Here is a 17500-nt window from a genome sequence, read left to right on the forward strand (position 1 = left end):
GCGACGAGATCGGGAGTCACGGCAACAACGAAAGCCCGAGAGGCAGCTCCAAAATATTTTTTTTGGGGGGGCACACGGGGAGATTGGCGGAGTCAGGGTTTAGACCTGAGCCAACTCCCCGTGCTTACTGTGGGGAGCGTGTGACTAGTCAGGCACCGTGTTATGCGGTGATGCGCACATTCTGCATTTGCCGTGCTAGAGTGGGCATTCAGCCAGGACGGATTGTGCCGGCTCAGCGCTCCTGGTCTCCAGTGCGTCTCCTCGGTCCAGGATATCCTGCGCCAGCTCTACGCACTGTGTCTCCAGTGTGCCTTCACAGCCCAGTTCATCCTGTGCCAGCCCCCGCACTTGCCGTGCTAAAGTGAGCATCCAGCCAGGAGGGGTTGTGCCAGCCCTACGCTCCAGACCTCCAGTGCGCCTCCACGGCCCAGTATATCCTGTGCCAGCTCCGCGCACCCGGCCTCCAGTGCATCTCCCCAGTCCGGTGAGACCTGTTCCGGCTCCACGTATGAAGCCTCCAGTGATGATCCATGGCGCCAAGCCTCCAGTGATGATCCATGGCCCAGAGCCTGTAGTGATGATCCATGGCACGAAGCCTCCAGTGATGATCTATGGCCCGGAGCCTGTAGAGGTGATCCATGGCCCGGAGCCTGCAGCGAGGGTCCCCAGTCCGGAGCCTGCAACGAGGGTCCCCAGTCCGGAGCCTCCAGCGACGGTCCCCAGTCCGGAGCCTCCAGCGACGGTCCCCAGTCCGGAGCCTCCAGCGACGGTCCCCAGTCCGGAGCCTCCAGAGATGGTCCCCAGTCCGGAGTCTCCAGCGGCGGTCGGCAGTCCGGAGTCTCCAGCGGCGATCGGCAGTCCGGAGTCTCCAGCGGCGGTCGGCACACTGGAGCCTCCAGCAGCGTTCGGCAGTTTGGAACCTCCAGCGACGATCGGCAGTTCAGAGCCTCCAGCGGGGGTTCCCAGTTCAGAGCCTCCGGCGATGATCCACGGTCCGGTCCCTCCGGCGACGATCCACGGTCCGGAGCCGAAAGAGAGTCGCGGATCCGCCAGCAGAGCGGGGTCTACGTCCCGCACCGGAGCCGACACTGAGGCTAGATGCCCACCTGGACCCTCCCCTATTGAGTCAGGTTTTACGGATCTTGTTTTAGTATAGCTGCTTTGTTAGTTTGCAGAACTTTACGTTCGTTTTTGTATTTCGTTGTTTTGACGGTGTTCATTTTAATAAAGAGAAAATGTTTGCCTGCACCTTGGTCTCATCCTTCAGACGAACGTAACAGTCATCAAGGCAAAGGGTGGCTACTTTGAAGAAAATTACACGAATTATTACCAAAAGTTCCAAAAGAATAAAGACATTTCAAATGTCATATTATGTCTATATACAGGGCTGTAATGATGTGCAAATAAACTCATCAAAAAAAGAAACATCCTCTCACTGTCAACTACGTTTATTTTCAGCAAACTTAACATGTGTAAATATTTGTATGAACATAACAAGTTTCAACAACTGAGACATTAACTGAACAAGTTCCACCGACATGTGACTAACAGAAATTGAACAATGTGTCCCTGAACAAAGGGGGGGTCAAAATCAAAAGTAACAGTCAGTATCTGGTGTGGCCACCAGCTGCATTAAGTACTGCAGTGCATCTCCTCCTCATGGACTACACCAGATTTTCCAGTTCTTCTTCCACCAAGGCACCTGCAAGTTCCCGGACATTTCTGGGGGAGTGGACCTAGCCCTCACCCTCTGATCCAACAGATCCCAGACGTTCTCAATGGGATTGAGATCCGGGCTCTTCGCTGGCCATGGCAGAACACTGACATTCCTGTCTTGCAGGAAATCAAACACAGAATAAGCAGTATGGCTGGTGGCATTGTCATGCTGGAGGGTCATGTCAGGATGAGCCTGCAGGAAGGGTACCACATGAGGGAGGAGGATGTCTTCCCTGTAACGCACAGCGTTGAGATTGCCTGAAATGACAACAAGCTCAGTCCGATGATGCTGTGACACACCGCCCCAGACCGCCCCAGACCATGACAGACCCTCCACCTCCAAATCGATCCCGCTCCAGAGTACAGGCCTCGGTGTAACGCTCATTCCTTTGACGATAAATGCGAATCCGACCATCACCCCTGGTGAGACAAAACCGCGACTCGTCAGTGAAGAGCACTTTTTGCCAGTCCTGTCTGGTCCAGCGACGGTGGGTTTGTGCCCATAGGCGACATAGTTGCCGGAGATGTCTGGTAAGGACCTGCCTTACAGCAGGCCTACAAGCCCTCAGTCCAGCCTCTCTCAGCCTATTGCGCACAGTCTGAGCACTGATGGAGGGATTGTGCGTTCCTGGTGTAACTCAGGCAGTTGTTGTTGCCATCCTGTACCTGTCCGCAGGTGTGATGTTCGGATGTACCGATCCTGTGCAGGTGTTGTTACACGTGGTCTGCCACTGTGAGGACGATCAGCTGTTCATCCCGTCTCCCTGTAGCTCTGTCTTCGGCGTCTCACAGTACGGACATTGCAATTTATTGCCCTGGCCACATCTGCAGTCCTCATGCTTCCTTGCAGCATGTCTAAGGCACGTTCATGACCCTGGGCATCTTTCTTTTTGTGTTTTTCAGAGTCAGTAGAAAGGCCTCTTTAGTGTCCTAAGTTTTCATAACTGTGACCTTAATTGCCTACCGTCTGTAAGCTGTTAGTGTCTTAACGACCGTTCCACAGGTGCATGCTCATTAATTGTTTATGGTTCATTGAACAAGCATGGGAAACAGTGTTTAAACCCTTTACAATGAAGATCTGTGAAGTTATTTGGATTTTTATGAAATATCTTTGAAAGACAGGGCCCTGAAAAAGGGACGTTTCTTTTTTTGCTGAGTTTAGGTAAAGTATAAAAGGGAAAATAAATAAACATAAATATGGGTTGTATTTACAATGGTGTTTGTTCTTGTTCTTCACTGGTTGCCCTTTTCTTGTGGCAACAGGTCACAAATCTTGCGCCTATGATGGCACACTGTGGTATTTCACCCAGTAGATATGGGAGTTTATCAAAATTGGATTTGTAATTTGAGGGAAATATGTGTCTCTAACATGGTCATACATTGGGCAGGAGGTTAAGAAGAGCAGCTCAGTTTCCACCTCATTTTGTGGGCAGTGTGCACATAGCCTGTCTTCTCTTGAGAGCCAGGTCAGTCTTTGACGGCCTTTCTCAATAGCAAGGCTATGCTCACTGAGTCTGTACATAGTCAAAGGTTTCCTTAATTTTGGGTCAGTCACAGTGGTCAGGTATTCTGCCACTGTGTACTCTCTGTTTAGGGCCAAATAGCATTCTAGTTTCTCTGTTTTTTTGTTAATTCTTTCCAATGTGTCAAGTAATTATCTTTTTGTTTTCTCGTGATTTGGTTGGGTCTAATTGCATTGCTGTCTTGGGGCTCTGTGGGGTCTGTTTGTGTTTGTGAACAGAGCCCCAGGACCAGCTTGCTTAGGGGACTCTTCTCCAGGTTCATCTCTCGGTAGGTGATGGCTTTGTTATGGAAGGTTAGGGAATCGCTCACTTTTAGGTGGTTGTAGAATTTAACAGCTCTTTTATGGATTTTGATAATTAGCGGGTCTCGGCATAATTCTGCTCTGCGTGCAATATTTGGTGTTTTCTGTTGTACACTAAAGATATTTTTGCAGAATTCTGCATGCGGTTTTGCAGAATTCTGCATGTCGTTGTCACAGTGTGTGTGTGTGTGTGTGTGTGTGTCGTTGTCACAGTGTGTGTGTGTGTGTCGTTGTCACAGTGTGTGTGTGTGTGTGTGTGTCATTGTCACCATGTGTGTGTGTGTGTGTGTGTGTGTGTGTGTGTGTGTGTCGTTTTCACAGTGTGTGTGTGTGTGTGTGTCGTTGTCACAGTGTGTGTGTGTGTGTCGTTGTCACAGTGTGTGTGTGTGTGTGTGTCGTTGTCACAGTGTGTGTGTGTCATTGTCTCACTGAGTGTGTGTGTGTGTGTGTCGTTGTCACAGTGTGTGTGTATGTGTCGTTGTCTCACTGTGAGTGTGTGTGTGTGTGTGTGTGTGTGTGTGTGTGTGTGTGTGTGTGTGTCGTTGTCACAGTGTGTGTGTGTGTCGTTGTCACAGTGTGTGTGTGTGTGTGTCATTGTCACAGTGTGTGTGTGTGTGTGTGTGTCGTTGTCACAGTGTGTGTGTGTGTGTCGTTGTCACAGTGTGTGTGTGTGTCGTTGTCACAGTTTGTGTGTGTGTGTGTCGTTGTCACAGTGTGTGTGTGTATGATGATATAAACCCACGTTATTGCTCTCATCATTATCATCACTATGAGCTCATGTTGTCTCCTCCCTCTTCTCCCTCATCTCTCTCTCTCTCTCTCTCTCTCGTCTCTCTCCTCCCTGTCCTCATCTCTCTCTCTCTCGCCGTCCTTCCTCATCTCTCTCTCTCTCTCTCTCTCTCTCTCTCTCTCCGTCCTTCCTCATCTCTCTCTCTCTCTGTCTCTCTCTCCTTCCTCATCCCTCTCTCTCTCTCTCTCTCTGTCTCTCTCTCTCTCTCTCTCTCTGTCCTTCCTCATCTCTCTCTCTGTCTCTCTCTCTCTCCGTCCTTCCTCATCTCTCTCTCTCTGTCTCTCTCTCTCTCTCTCTCTCTCTCCCTTCCTCATCCCTCTCTCCGTCCTTCCTCATCCCTCTCTCCGTCCTTCCTGATCTCTCTCTCATCCTTCCTCATCCCTCTCTCTCTGTCTCTCCCTCTCTCCATCCTTCCTCATCCCTCTCTCTCTCTGTCTCTCTCTCCGTCCTTCCTCATCCCTCTCTATCTCTGTCTCTCTCTCCTTCCTCATCCCTCTCTCTCTCTCTCTGTCTCTCTCTGTCTCTCTCCGTCCTTCCTCATCCCTCTCTCTCTCTGTCTCTCTCTGTCTCTCTCCGTCCTTCCTCATCCCCCTCTCTCTCCGTCCTTACTCATCCCTCTCTCTCTGACAGGAGGATTTTCTCCACTCCTTAATTAAGAGGTTATTTATCACACGAGATGAGAAAGGGATGAAGGGAGAGCGAGATGAGGAGAAAGGGGTCAGCTAGTGAGGAGGAGGAGGAGGAGTGAGAGCAAAGGAGAGGATATGAAAATGTGATAAGAGAAAACAGAGACGAGAGAGGAGAGAGAAGCTGGATGTGCAACAACAAAAAAATGATGGTGTGATGGTTTCTACCATTTTGTGACGTTTTCTTCCAAGAGGCCATTGGGCTGCCAGCTCCAGCTGTAGGTCTGTGTGTTGTGTCTCAGTGGGCTCAGCAGGCTGCGTTCGCTAGCTCTCTGAATCTGTCTAATTACTCCTCTCATCACAGCCTCATCAGACCTCCAACCCTCTGCAACACTCTCTCTTTAATCCCTCTCCGTCTTACAACACTTTCTTTTCACTCTCGTTCTCTCCATCTCTCCCTTTCTTTTTCCTGGGTCTTTTTCCTGGGTATTTTTCTTGGGTGTTTTCCCTGGGTCTTTTACCCGGGTATTTTTCCTGGGTCTCCGTCCCGGGTCTTCTTCCAGGTCTTTTTCCCGGGTCTTTTTCCCAGGTCTTTTTCCCAGGTCTTTTCCCAGGTCTTTTTCCCAGGTCTTTTTCCCAGGTCTTTCCCAGGTCTTTCCCAGGTCTTTTTCCCAGGTCTTTTTCCCAGGTCTTTTTCCCAGGTCTTTTTCCCAGGTCTTTTTCCCAGGTCTTTCCCAGGTCTTTCCCAGGTCTTTTTCCCAGGTCTTTTTCCCGGGTCTTTTTCCCAGGTCTTTTTCCCAGGTCTTTTTCCCAGGTCTTTTTCCCAGGTCTTTTTCCCGGGATGAAGGGATGCAGTGAGGGATGGAGTGAGGGGTGGAGGGATGAAGTGAGGGGTGGAGGGGTGGAGGGATGGAGTGACGCAGTGAGGGGTGGAGGGATGAAGGGATGCAGTGAGGGATGGAGTGAGGGGTGGAGGGATGGAGTGAGGGGTGGAGGGATGGAGTGAGGCATGGAGTGATGCAGTGAGGGGTGGAGGGATGAAGGAATGGAGTGAGGGCTGGAGGGAGGAGAGAGAAAGGGGATTGAAAAAATGAGAGACAGAGAGAGAGAGAGATTATCTACCTCACTTGCTTTCGCAATGTTAACATATGTTTCCCATGCCAATAAAACCCCTTGAATTGAATTGAATTGATAGACAGAGAGAGAGAGAGAGAGAGAGAGAGGGATATATATAGAGAGAGAAAGAGTAACAGGGTGTCATCAGGTAGGGGAAGGAAAGATAGATGTTTCAGGACAGGTCAATCTCCTTTCCACCTCCCTCTCTCTCTGTCCCTCTTCCTCTCTTTTTCCTTCTCTCTTCCTCATGTTCTATCTATGCTGGTTTCAGCTTTGTGTTTCAAGCAGTGTTTTCATCACTACTTAACTTTATTACTGAAATCCCGATCCGACTCGAACCCGGGTCCAATGACTGTCAACCCAACACCTTAGCCCTTACGTCAAGAGATCAGAACCTCTTGACAAGGTCACTAGGTATTGGGTTAAAGCTGCTACAGTATTGTGTTGGCTCAAAAGTCTTGCTTTTATATTTACTATCTCTCTCTCTCTCTCTCTCTCTCTCTCTCTCTCTCTCTCTGTCTGTCTCTCGCTCTTTCTGCAGGTGTGTTCTAAAACACAGAAGGAGCACACATGTCACGCCTACATCTCCACCTCTCCTCCCTCCGTTCCTCCTCTCTCTCCTCTGTCCTTCTCCTAGTCTTCCTCTCCTCCATGCTCCTCCTGTCCCTCCCCAGCCCGGCCTTGGCCGGTTCCACTCCTCTATCAGAGGGGGGTAACGTAAAGGCTAACTGCACGGCTACAGGAGACCCCTGTCAGGAGGGGGTGGTACTGCCCGTCTGGAACCCACAGAACCCCTCTGTAGGAGACAAGGTGACCATGGCTTCAAATCTGTTGTTGTTTTTGTTGTGGTTGTTGGCCAAGGGGGGATTTGGGCCGGGATTCAATCCAATCACCCATTGTAGAGCACTATGACGGTAACCGCTACATATGTCGACTCAATCGGAAATGACCTTTTAATGTCAAGCACGCTACAACACAATGACCGGATTGAATCCCAGCCTTTGTTTGTATTTTGTCTGTATGCTGTGTTATTGTTGTTGTTGTGAAATGAATTGCCTCATTGAGGACATTCACGTTTTCCTATTCCAGTCTAATCTAGTCGCGTTGACACTAACGGCGATTGCCCGGGGCAGATGAACTGAACAGTCGGGCAGGTGGAATCCGCTTTGTTGCTGCCCGTAAAGGGCAGGTCAACTTTTGTCCCTAAAACACCTGTTAATTCACATTGACTCTAGTGGTCAATTTGTTTATGTACATTAGCGACTCACAACAAAAAAAAGAAACCAAGCCAAGTGATCACACAGTTCTCCTCCCTAAATTCTCTTTTCCCTCCGTTTTGTGTCTCGCTCACTCAATTTCCACCAAACGCTCCCTCTATACACACTCGCGCTGCGTACACAGAAATGACTCCCCATTAAAACATATCTAACTGATGGGATACACTAACAAACCCGCAGAAGAGCTACCTTCCTTGCCAAATCAAGACAGCTTTATCACATATTATAAATGGACTGGTTGATTGAAGTATGGAAATAAGGTTTGGAACTCTCTTTGTTATTGGCAAGCTGATACTCCCGCCCACGTCAACCTGCTGATTAGAATGTCCTGTGTAGATTGTATTTTCAACCAGTAACTATCAGGAAATAACACTGATACAATTTTGGCACATTTTTACAGTGTTAGTTTTATCAGCTGTTGTACAATATGATACAAAACACAATGTTGACTGCACTGGCCCTTTAACTGTATGTCTCATAATACTAAAGATGCAGAAATCGCTCCACCATTTCCTGGTCGGATTTTTTTGAATAGTTCGCCTAATTTCAGTTTATGTGACAGAACAAGCAGGTATAGTGTAGAGAATCATTGTACCATCTAAACTGCTGTGAAATATATTTTCCATAACCAAAAATATTTAGTTTTCAGCTGTTTGAAGATGGTGTACAAAACCGAAAGTAAAAGACGCAAAAACAAGAACGGGGAAGCATAGAAATAGCGCATATAGAACAGATCTACCACTTCTTAGAGTTGCTTTCTATGAGAATAACAGATCTATAACTCTTATTTCTAAGTGAATTTGATCGGGTTGCAAATAGTTGACAAAAAAAATGCAATGTTATCTTTTTTCACGTTTTTCATTAGGCTACTGTAGAAGGTTAGGAGTGTGTACAAATAATCCACATACTTTTTATATGAACCGTTCTGTCTAAGTAAAGAAACTTCCTTACCAAATTAGCATGCAAGTTGTGTAAACAAAGGATTAGAATGTTTTCATACAGTAAGTGTTATAAAGGTACTTTCAATGTGAACCATTTGTGAGTGTAACAGACCATTTTATTTTTTGGACAAGTGACTATGACCTTTGGGCAAGTGACTATGACCTTTGGACAAGTGACTATGACCTTTGGACAAGTGACTATGACCTTTGGGCAAGGGAGTATAACCTTTGGGCAAGTAAAACATGACCTGTTTGAGAGCTCAATGTCAACCCTTCTTAATCTAATCCAGGTAGCGCGGGCCATTGTCTACTTTGTAGCGATGATCTATATGTTCCTGGGGATGTCCATCATAGCTGATAGATTCATGTCTTCTATAGAGGTGAGAATTCTATTTTCTATTCTGTTTTGAGAGTACACACACACACACACACGCACACACACACACACACACACACACACACACACACACACACACACACACACACACACACACACACACACACACCTGCACATTTTTACATTTGAGTCATTTACCAAATGCTCTTATCCCGAGCGATTTACGCTAGTGAGAGCAGACATTCTCGTTCTGATCCCCTTTGGGAATCGAACCCACAACCCTGGCGTTGCAAGGACCGTGCTCTACTAACTGAACCACACCTCACACATAGAGCAACTACTCAATCAACTGTATTCTACTCTACTGTATTTTACTCTACTGTATTCTACTCTACTGTATTCTATTCTATTACACTCTACTGTATTCTACTCTACTGTATTCTATTCTATTACACTCTATTCTATTATATTCTATTACGTTCTACTTTCTTTTATTCTATTATACTCTACTGTATTCTACTCTACTGTATTCTATTCTATTACACTCTACTGTATTCTATTCTATTACACTCGACTGCATTCTATTCTATTACAACCTACTGTATTATATTCTATTACACTCTACTGTATTCTACTCTACTGTATTCTATTCTATTCTATTCTAATCGACTGTATTCTATTCTATTACACTCTACTGTATTCTACTCTACTGTATTCTATTCTATTACACTCTACTATATTCTATTCAATTCCACTCTACTGTATTCTATTCTATTACAATCGACTGTATTCTATTCTATTACACTCGACTGTATTCTACTCTATTGTATTCTATTCTATTACACTCTACTGCATTCTACTGTACTGTATTCTATTCTATTACACTCTACTGCATTCTACTGTACTGTATTCTATTCTATTACACTCTACTGCATTCTACTGTACTGTATTCTATTCTATTACACTCTACTGTATTCTACTGTACTGTATTCTATTCTATTACACTCTACTGTATTGTATTCTATTACACTTGACTGTATTCTATTCTATTACACTCTACTGTATTCTATTCTATTACACTCTACTGTATTCTACTGTACTGTATTATATTCTATTACACTCTACTGTATTCTACTGTACTGTATTATATTCTATTACACTCTACTGTATTCTTCTCTACTCTACTGTATTCTATTCTACTGTATTCTACTCTACTGTATTATATTATACTGTATTATATTCGATTACACTATACTGTATTCTACTCTACTTTTCTGCATTCTATTCTACTTTATTCTACTCTACTGCATTATATTCTACTGTATTATATTCTACTGTATTATACTCTATTACATTCTACTGTATTCTACTCTACTCTTCTGTATTCTATTCTACTCTAGTGTATTTTATTCTACTCTTCTGTATTATATTATATTCTACTCTACTGTATTATACTCTACTCTACTGTATTTTATTCTACTATACCCTACTGTATTATATTATATTATACTCTTCTGTATGATATTCTACTCTACTCTACTATAGTCTACTCTACTGTACTGTATTATATTATAATCTACTGTATTATATTCTACTATATTATACTCTACTGTAGTGTATTATACTCTACTCTACTGTATTATACTCTACTGTATTCTACTGTACTCTACTGTATTATATTCTACTCTACTGCATTATATTATTATACTCTACTCTACTGTATTATAATCTACTCTACTCTACTGTATTGTATTCTACTCTACTGTATTATATTATACTCTACACTACTGTATTATATTATACTCTACTGTATTATATTCTACTCTACTGTATTATATTATACTCTACTGTATTATATTCTACTCTACTATATTGTATTATATTCTACTCTACTGTATTATATTGTACTCTACTTTACCATATTCTACTCTACTGTACTGTGTTATACTCTACTTATTCTACTTTACTCTACTGTATTATACTCTACCCTACTGTCTTATACTCTACTGTATTATATTATACTCTACTGTATTATATTCTACTCTACTCTATTGTATTATATTATATTCTACTCTACTGTATTATATTATACTCTACTGTATTATATTCTACTCTACTCTATTGTATTATATTCTGCTCCACTGTATTATATTATACTCTACTTTACTATACTCTACTCTACTGTACTGTGTTATACTCTACTTATTCTACTTTACTCTACTGTATTATACTCTACCCTACTGTATTACACTCTGCTCTATTGTGTTGTACTCTACTGTATTCTACTCTACTCTACTGTATTCTATTCTACTCTACTGTATTCTACTCTACTGTATTCTACTCAACTGTATTCTATTATACTCTACTGTATTCTACTCTACTCTACTGTATTCTATTCTACTCTACTCTACTGTATTCTATTCTACTCTACTGTATTCTACTCTACTGTATTATATTCTACTCTACTCTACTGTATTCTACTCTACTCTACCGTATTCTACTCTGATCTGTTGAATTCTCCTCTCCTCCAGGTTATAACCTCTCAGGAGAAGGAGATCACCATAAAGAAGTGGAACGGGGAGACAACCACAGCTACAGTGAGGATCTGGAATGAGACAGTGTCTAACCTCACTCTCATGGCTCTGGGGTCATCCGCTCCTGAGATACTGCTCTCTGTTATAGAGGTACACATTCTCATGGCTCTGGGGTCATCCGCTCCTGAGATACTGCTCTCTGTTATAGAGGTACACATTCTCATGGCTCTGGGGTCATCCGCTCCTGAGATACTGCTCTCTGTTATAGAGGTACACATTCTTGAGGAAGTTCTCAAACCTCAAGTTGAAACTGTTGTACTTGGTAGTATGTGGAAGTTTTCATTTGATTCAGAAGAGACAGCAACACAATAACTTTTGTATCTAATCACAGGTTTGATACGGTCTTATATTTTCTTATTTTCCACCAGGTGTGTGGCCACGGCTTCGAGGCTGGTTCTCTGGGTCCCTCCACCATTGTGGGCAGTGCTGCTTTTAACATGTTCATCATCATCGCCCTGTGTGTCTATGTGGTTCCTGACGGAGAGACCAGGAAGATCAAACATCTGCGGGTGTTTTTCGTGACCGCAGCGTGGAGTGTGTTTGCATACATCTGGCTGTATCTTATCTTGTGTGTGTTCTCTCCTGGAGAGGTGGAAGTCTGGGAGGCTGTGGTCACCTTTCTGTTCTTCCCCCTGTGAGTACTAGACACACGCACACACACACACACGCACGCACGCACGCACGCACGCACGCACGCACGCACGCACGCACGCACGCACGCACGCACGCACGCACGCACACACACACACACACACACACACACACACACACACACACACACACACACACACACACACACACACACACACACACACACACACACACACACACAGCGCACACACACACACACACACACACACACACACACACACACACACACACACACACACACACGTATAGACACCCACACAGGATAATAGACACACACACACACACACACACACACACACAAACGCACAAACGCACGCACGCACGCACGCACGCTCCTCCCCCAAGGCCGTGCTCGGTGACGGCCACACGGCCACGGTGACCATCTACGACGACGATCACGCTGGGATATTTTCGTTTGAGATCGACGCCCTGCGGGTGAGCGAGAGCGTTGGGGTGATGGAGGTCAAAGTTCAGAGGACGTCGGGTGCTCGGGGGCTGGTGGCGGTGCCTTACAGGACCGTCGACGGGACAGCCCGGGGTGGAGAGGATTTCGAAGAGGTGTCTGGGAATCTGGAGTTCCAGAACGACGAGACGATGTGAGTGACTGTTCCTTCCACGATCGTCCGGCTTTCTTTCAATCTCAATTCTATCACTGTACAGTCAAAGAGTGATGAATGACAGCGCTGTGTGTCAGTGTTTGACAGTCAGTATGTGTGTGTACATGCATTACCAGCTGATACCAGACATGCTGCAGGAGAGTGGCACGACAAGGGCACAAGGTGTGTGTGTGAGTCTTTGATGAAGCATTTGCATGGCTGAAGTCAAAACGTCAGTTTATAGATATCAAATAAGGGTTCAAATAAGGGTTCAAATAAGGGTTCAAAAAAGGGTTCAAAAAAGTGTTTGTGTGTGTGTGTGTGTGTGTGTGTGTGTGTGTGTGTGTGTGTGTGTGTGTGTGTGTGTGTGTGTGTGTGTGTGTGTGTGTGTGTGTTTGCTGTGATGCAAAAATAGATATTGATGACTAAATGAGGGTGTGAATTAGAGAGAAATATTGATTGATTTGAGCTGAGGATGAAAGGAAGCCAGGAAGAGAGGGAAGGATGAACAGAAAGGAGAGAGAGCCTTTGTAGAGACTGTTGTTCGTGGGAAAGGGTGGAAGACGGGAGGAAGGGAAGGAAGGAAGGAAGGAAGGAAGGAAGGAAGGAAGGAAGGAAGGAAGGAAGGAAGGAAGGAAGGAAGGAAGGAAGGAAGGAAGGAAGGAAGGAAGGAAGGAGAGATTCATATTCTGATGTTTTCATGTAAAGGGGTGAGAGAGAGCGATTGCAGAGACATTTATGCTGAATAGCAACTACCCTGATTCATCTATGCGTTTTACCCCCTTCCTCCCCCTTTCTTCACCTCATTCTCTTGCCCTTTTTCAACCTTCCTTCTTCTATTACTACCCTGCTTTTCTTCCCCTCCTTCGCTTGATTCCAACCCCCTCCTCACCCCTCCTGGATTCAAGCTTACAGTATCTACATTCCCTCCCTCCCTCACCTCCTCTCCCACTTCTATCCCTCTCTCTCTACTTCCTCTCCCCCTTCTATCCCTCTCTCTCTCACCTCTCTTTCTTTCTTTCTTTCTTTCTTTCTTTCTTTCTTTCTTTCTTTCTTTCATTCTTTCTTTCTTTCTTTCTCTCTCTGTCCTCTCTGTTCTCTCTCTCTGTTCTCTCTGTCAGGGTTTGGTCCAAGGTTCTTCCGGTCTGAGATGAGGTTAATGGGGGGAGAGGGAAGGTGAGGGAAGGGGAAAAGGAGGAATAGGGGATTGGAGGGAGGGAGGACTAGAGCTGAGATTGTGCCAGTCTCAGTGGAAATCTACAGAGCAGTAGGGCAGAACTGATAGACTCTGAGAGAGAGAGAGCGAGAGAGCGAGCAAGAGAGAGAGAGAGAGAGGAGACGGATGGTTGAGGAGAGAAAGAAAGGAAAAAAATGGAGGGAGGAGAGAGTAGAGAAGGAGAGTGATTGAGAAGGAGGAGGGGAAGTGAGGTGTAAAGATAGAATGAGGAAATTAGAAGGGGAGAGAGGAGGAGGAGAGAGAGGAGGAGAGAGAGAGGAGGAGGGGGAGAGAGGAGAGAGAGGAGGAGAGGAGGAGGGAGGAGAGAGAGGAGGAGAGAGAGAGGAGGAGAGAGAGAGGAGGAGGGGAGAGAGGAAGATGAGAGAGAGGAGGAGAGAGGAGGAGGAGAGAGAGGAGGAGGGGAGAGAGGAGGAGCGAGCGAGGAGGAGGGGAGAGAGGAGAGAGAGAGAGGAGGAGGGGAGAGAGGAGGAGCGAGCGAGGAGGAGTGGGGAGAGAGGAGAGAAAGAGTAGGAGAGAGAGAGGAGGAGGGAGAGAGGAGAGAGAGGAGGAGGAGAGAGAGGAGGAGAGAGAGAGGAGGAGGAGAGAGAGGAGGAGCAGCGAGCGAGGAGGAGGGGAGAGAGGAGAGAGAGGAGGAGGGGAGAGAGGAGAGAGAGGAGGAGGAGAGAGAGAGGAGAGAGAGGAGGAGGAGAGAGAGGAGGAGAGAGAGGAGGAGGGAAAGAGAGGAGGAGAGAGAGGAGGAGAGAGAGGAGGAGAGAGAGGAGGAGGAGAGAGAGGAGGAGCAAGCGAGGAGGAGGGGAGAGAGGAGAGAGAGAGGAGGAGGGAGAGAGGAGGAGAGAGAGAGGAGGAGAGAGAGAGGAGGAGAGAGAGAGGAGAGAGAGGAAGAGGAGAGAGAGAGGGGAGGAGAGGAGAGAGAGGAGGAGGGAGAGAGGAGAGAGAGGAGGAGGAGAGAGAGAGGAGAGAGAGGAGGAGGAGGAGAGAGGAGGAGGAGAGTGGAGGAGGAAAGAGAGGAGGAGAGAGAGGAGGAGAGAGAGAGGAGGAGAGAGAGGAGGAGAGAGAGGAAGAGGAGAGAGAGAGGAGAGAGGGGAGGAGAGAGAGGAGGAGGGGGAGAGAGGAGGAGAGAGGAGGAGGAGAGAGAGAGGAGAGAGAGGAGGAGGAGAGAGAGGAGGAGAGAGTGGAGGAGGAAAGAGAGGAGGAGAGAGAGGAGGAGAGAGAGGAGGAGGGAGAGAGAGGAGGAGCAAGCGAGGAGGAGGGGAGAGAGGAGAGAGACGAGGAGGGAGAGAGGAGGGGAGGAGAGAGAGGAGGAGAGAGAGAGGAGGAGAGAGAGAGGAGAGAGAGAGAGGAGAGAGAGGAGGAGAGAGGAGGAGAGAGGGAGAGGAGGAGAGGAGGAGAGAGAGGAGGAGGAAAAGCGAGGAGGAGAGAGAGGAGGAGAGAGAGGAGGAGGAGAGAGAGGAGGAGCTGAGCGAGGAGGAGGGTAGGAGGGGGAGAGAGGAGGAGGAGAGAGAGGAGGAGAGAGGAGGAGGAGAGAGAGTGGAGGAGGGGGAGAGAGGAGAGAGAGGAGGAGAGGAGGAGGAGGAGAGAGAGGAGGAGAGAGAGAGGAGGAGAGAGAGAGGAGGAGGGGAGAGAGGAAGATGAGAGAGAGGAGGAGAGAGAGAGGAGGAGGAGAGAGAGAAGAGAGAGGAGGAGGAGAGAGAGGAGGAGAAGCGAGACAAGGAGCGTGGTGAAAGGGAATCATGATAAATGAACGTCCAGGAGTGGTGTGGGGTCGTGTGTGGGTGTGTGTGGTGGGTGTGTGGGTGTGTGTGTGCGTACGTGCGTGTGTAATTCACACATTTTTCAAGGCGATTTATTTTTCACCTCTCAATAAGGAAGGCGAAGGGCACACCACACACACACACACACCACACACACACACACACACACACACCACACACCACACACACACACACACACACACACACACACACACACACACACACACACACACACACACACACACACACACATCCACCGCCCCTCCACACACACACACACACACACACACGCGCGCACGCACGCACACACACACACACACACACAGCACACACACACACACACACACACACACACACACCACACACACACCACACACACACACACACACACCACACACACACACACACCACACACCACACACCACACACACACACACACACACACACACACACACACACACACACACACACCACACACCACACACACACACACCGCCCCTCCACACACACACACGCACACACGCGCACGCACGCACACACACACACACACACACACGCATCCACGCCGACAGACCACAGGAGGACATGTGGGAAAGGACGAGACATGGAAGTATGTGTGTGTGTGTGTGTGTGTGTGTGTGCGTGGCGTGCGTGCGTGCCAGAACAGGACTCTCCCCAGGCTATTCATTACAAGATCTGTGGATACACCCATTCAACATCACACACGCACACGCACACACACTCATTTAAAATCCTATTTTCCCTAACCCTAACCTTAACCCTAAACCTAACCCTAAACTTAATCCTAACCCTAATTCTAACTTGAACCCTAATCCCCCTAGAAATGACCTTAACCCTAAACCTAACCCTAAACTTAATCCTAACCCTAATCCCCCTAGAAATGACCTTGTGGGGACTAACAACATGTCCCCAGTTGGTCACATTTTGTTCGTTTACTCTTCTTGTGGGCACTTCTGGTTTTTCAATTCTTAAACACGTCCACACATACACATTTTTCCCTTTCTCTCTCTCTTTCTCTCTTTCTTTCTTTCTCTCTTTCTCTCTTTCTCTCTTTCTTTCTTTCTTTCTTTCTTTCACGCATTTTCATTCCCTCTTTATCTCTCTCTCAATTCCATGTAAGTGCGTTATTGGCATGGGAAACATATGACTAAACACTCTCTCCACTGGGGCAGTGGTCTAAATCTTTTTTTCCTTTTTAATAATGCCAGTCCGATAACGTTTACATTCTTTTTTAAACATAATAGTTTAAGTTTACTAAAGACGGTTCATTAGGTCAACAGTCAATGTGAAACCGCGTAAAATAAATAAACAAACATTTCCTACATCATTTTTTGGGGACAATTCCATTTTAATGTTAGTTGCCAAACACTATCATAAATATATAATTTACAGCATATTATTTAAATATGACATGATTTCACATATTATGATAAACGATAGCTAACTTTTGCTTGTCTTAACTGAAGATAAACTTAAGATAAACGATAGCTTAACTTTTGCTTCTATATAGCAATAGATCTATATAGCAATAGCATACACAATATAGCAATAGATCTATATAGCAATAGCATACACAATATAGCAATAGATCTATATAGCAATAGCATACACAATATAGCAATAGATCTATATAGCAATAGCATACACAATATAGCAATAGATCTATATAGCAATAGCATACACAATGTCCGCTCAATCAAATAAGGACAAAGTGTAAATATAAGTAACCACTATACTCCCATTTAAATAGAATCCTTGTCACGTATTTTTTGCGGAACGCAGACGTTCTAGAACGCTTTTCAGCCCTCTGTACTAAACTACTTTCTCTGTTAATGTTCCATGTTATCTGACACAACAAAAACCTATCCCAGTACTGACTTGCATTGTTCACGAGTCTCTGATCTAGAGTCCAAGTTAAGACTCAAGTTAATTGATTATGAGTCTAAGTCGCAAGTCATTTTCTTTTTGACTTAAGTCTCAGACTCGAGTTTCCATCTCTGGTGATGTCACACCCAGTAGATA

At 46.0% G+C, this 17500-nt stretch overlaps 2 protein-coding genes across 2 annotated transcripts in view; both read left to right on the forward strand.

The window, feature by feature from the left end:
* The window catches only part of LOC145861704 (sodium/calcium exchanger 1), a 36983-nt gene extending 25123 nt beyond the window's left edge, over positions 1–11860 (forward strand). Inside the window, exons 2-5 of the mRNA XM_082964592.1 lie at positions 6615–6883; positions 8582–8671; positions 11160–11312; positions 11591–11860. Of these exons, the coding sequence (XP_082820718.1) occupies positions 6644–6883; positions 8582–8671; positions 11160–11312; positions 11591–11860 (753 nt within the window). The 5' untranslated portion in view covers positions 6615–6643. The remainder of the gene's footprint in view (positions 1–6614; positions 6884–8581; positions 8672–11159; positions 11313–11590) is intronic.
* Positions 11861–12211: 351 nt separating this feature from the next.
* The window catches only part of LOC106578109 (sodium/calcium exchanger 1), a 42804-nt gene continuing 37515 nt past the window's right edge, over positions 12212–17500 (forward strand). The window contains exon 1 of the mRNA XM_082965322.1: positions 12212–12469. Coding sequence (XP_082821448.1) covers positions 12330–12469 — 140 coding nt within the window. The 5' untranslated portion in view covers positions 12212–12329. The remainder of the gene's footprint in view (positions 12470–17500) is intronic.

Source organism: Salmo salar, chromosome 18 (genome assembly GCF_965601325.2).
Source record: "Salmo salar chromosome 18, fSalSal1, whole genome shotgun sequence".
Classification (NCBI taxonomy): domain Eukaryota; kingdom Metazoa; phylum Chordata; class Actinopteri; order Salmoniformes; family Salmonidae; genus Salmo; species Salmo salar.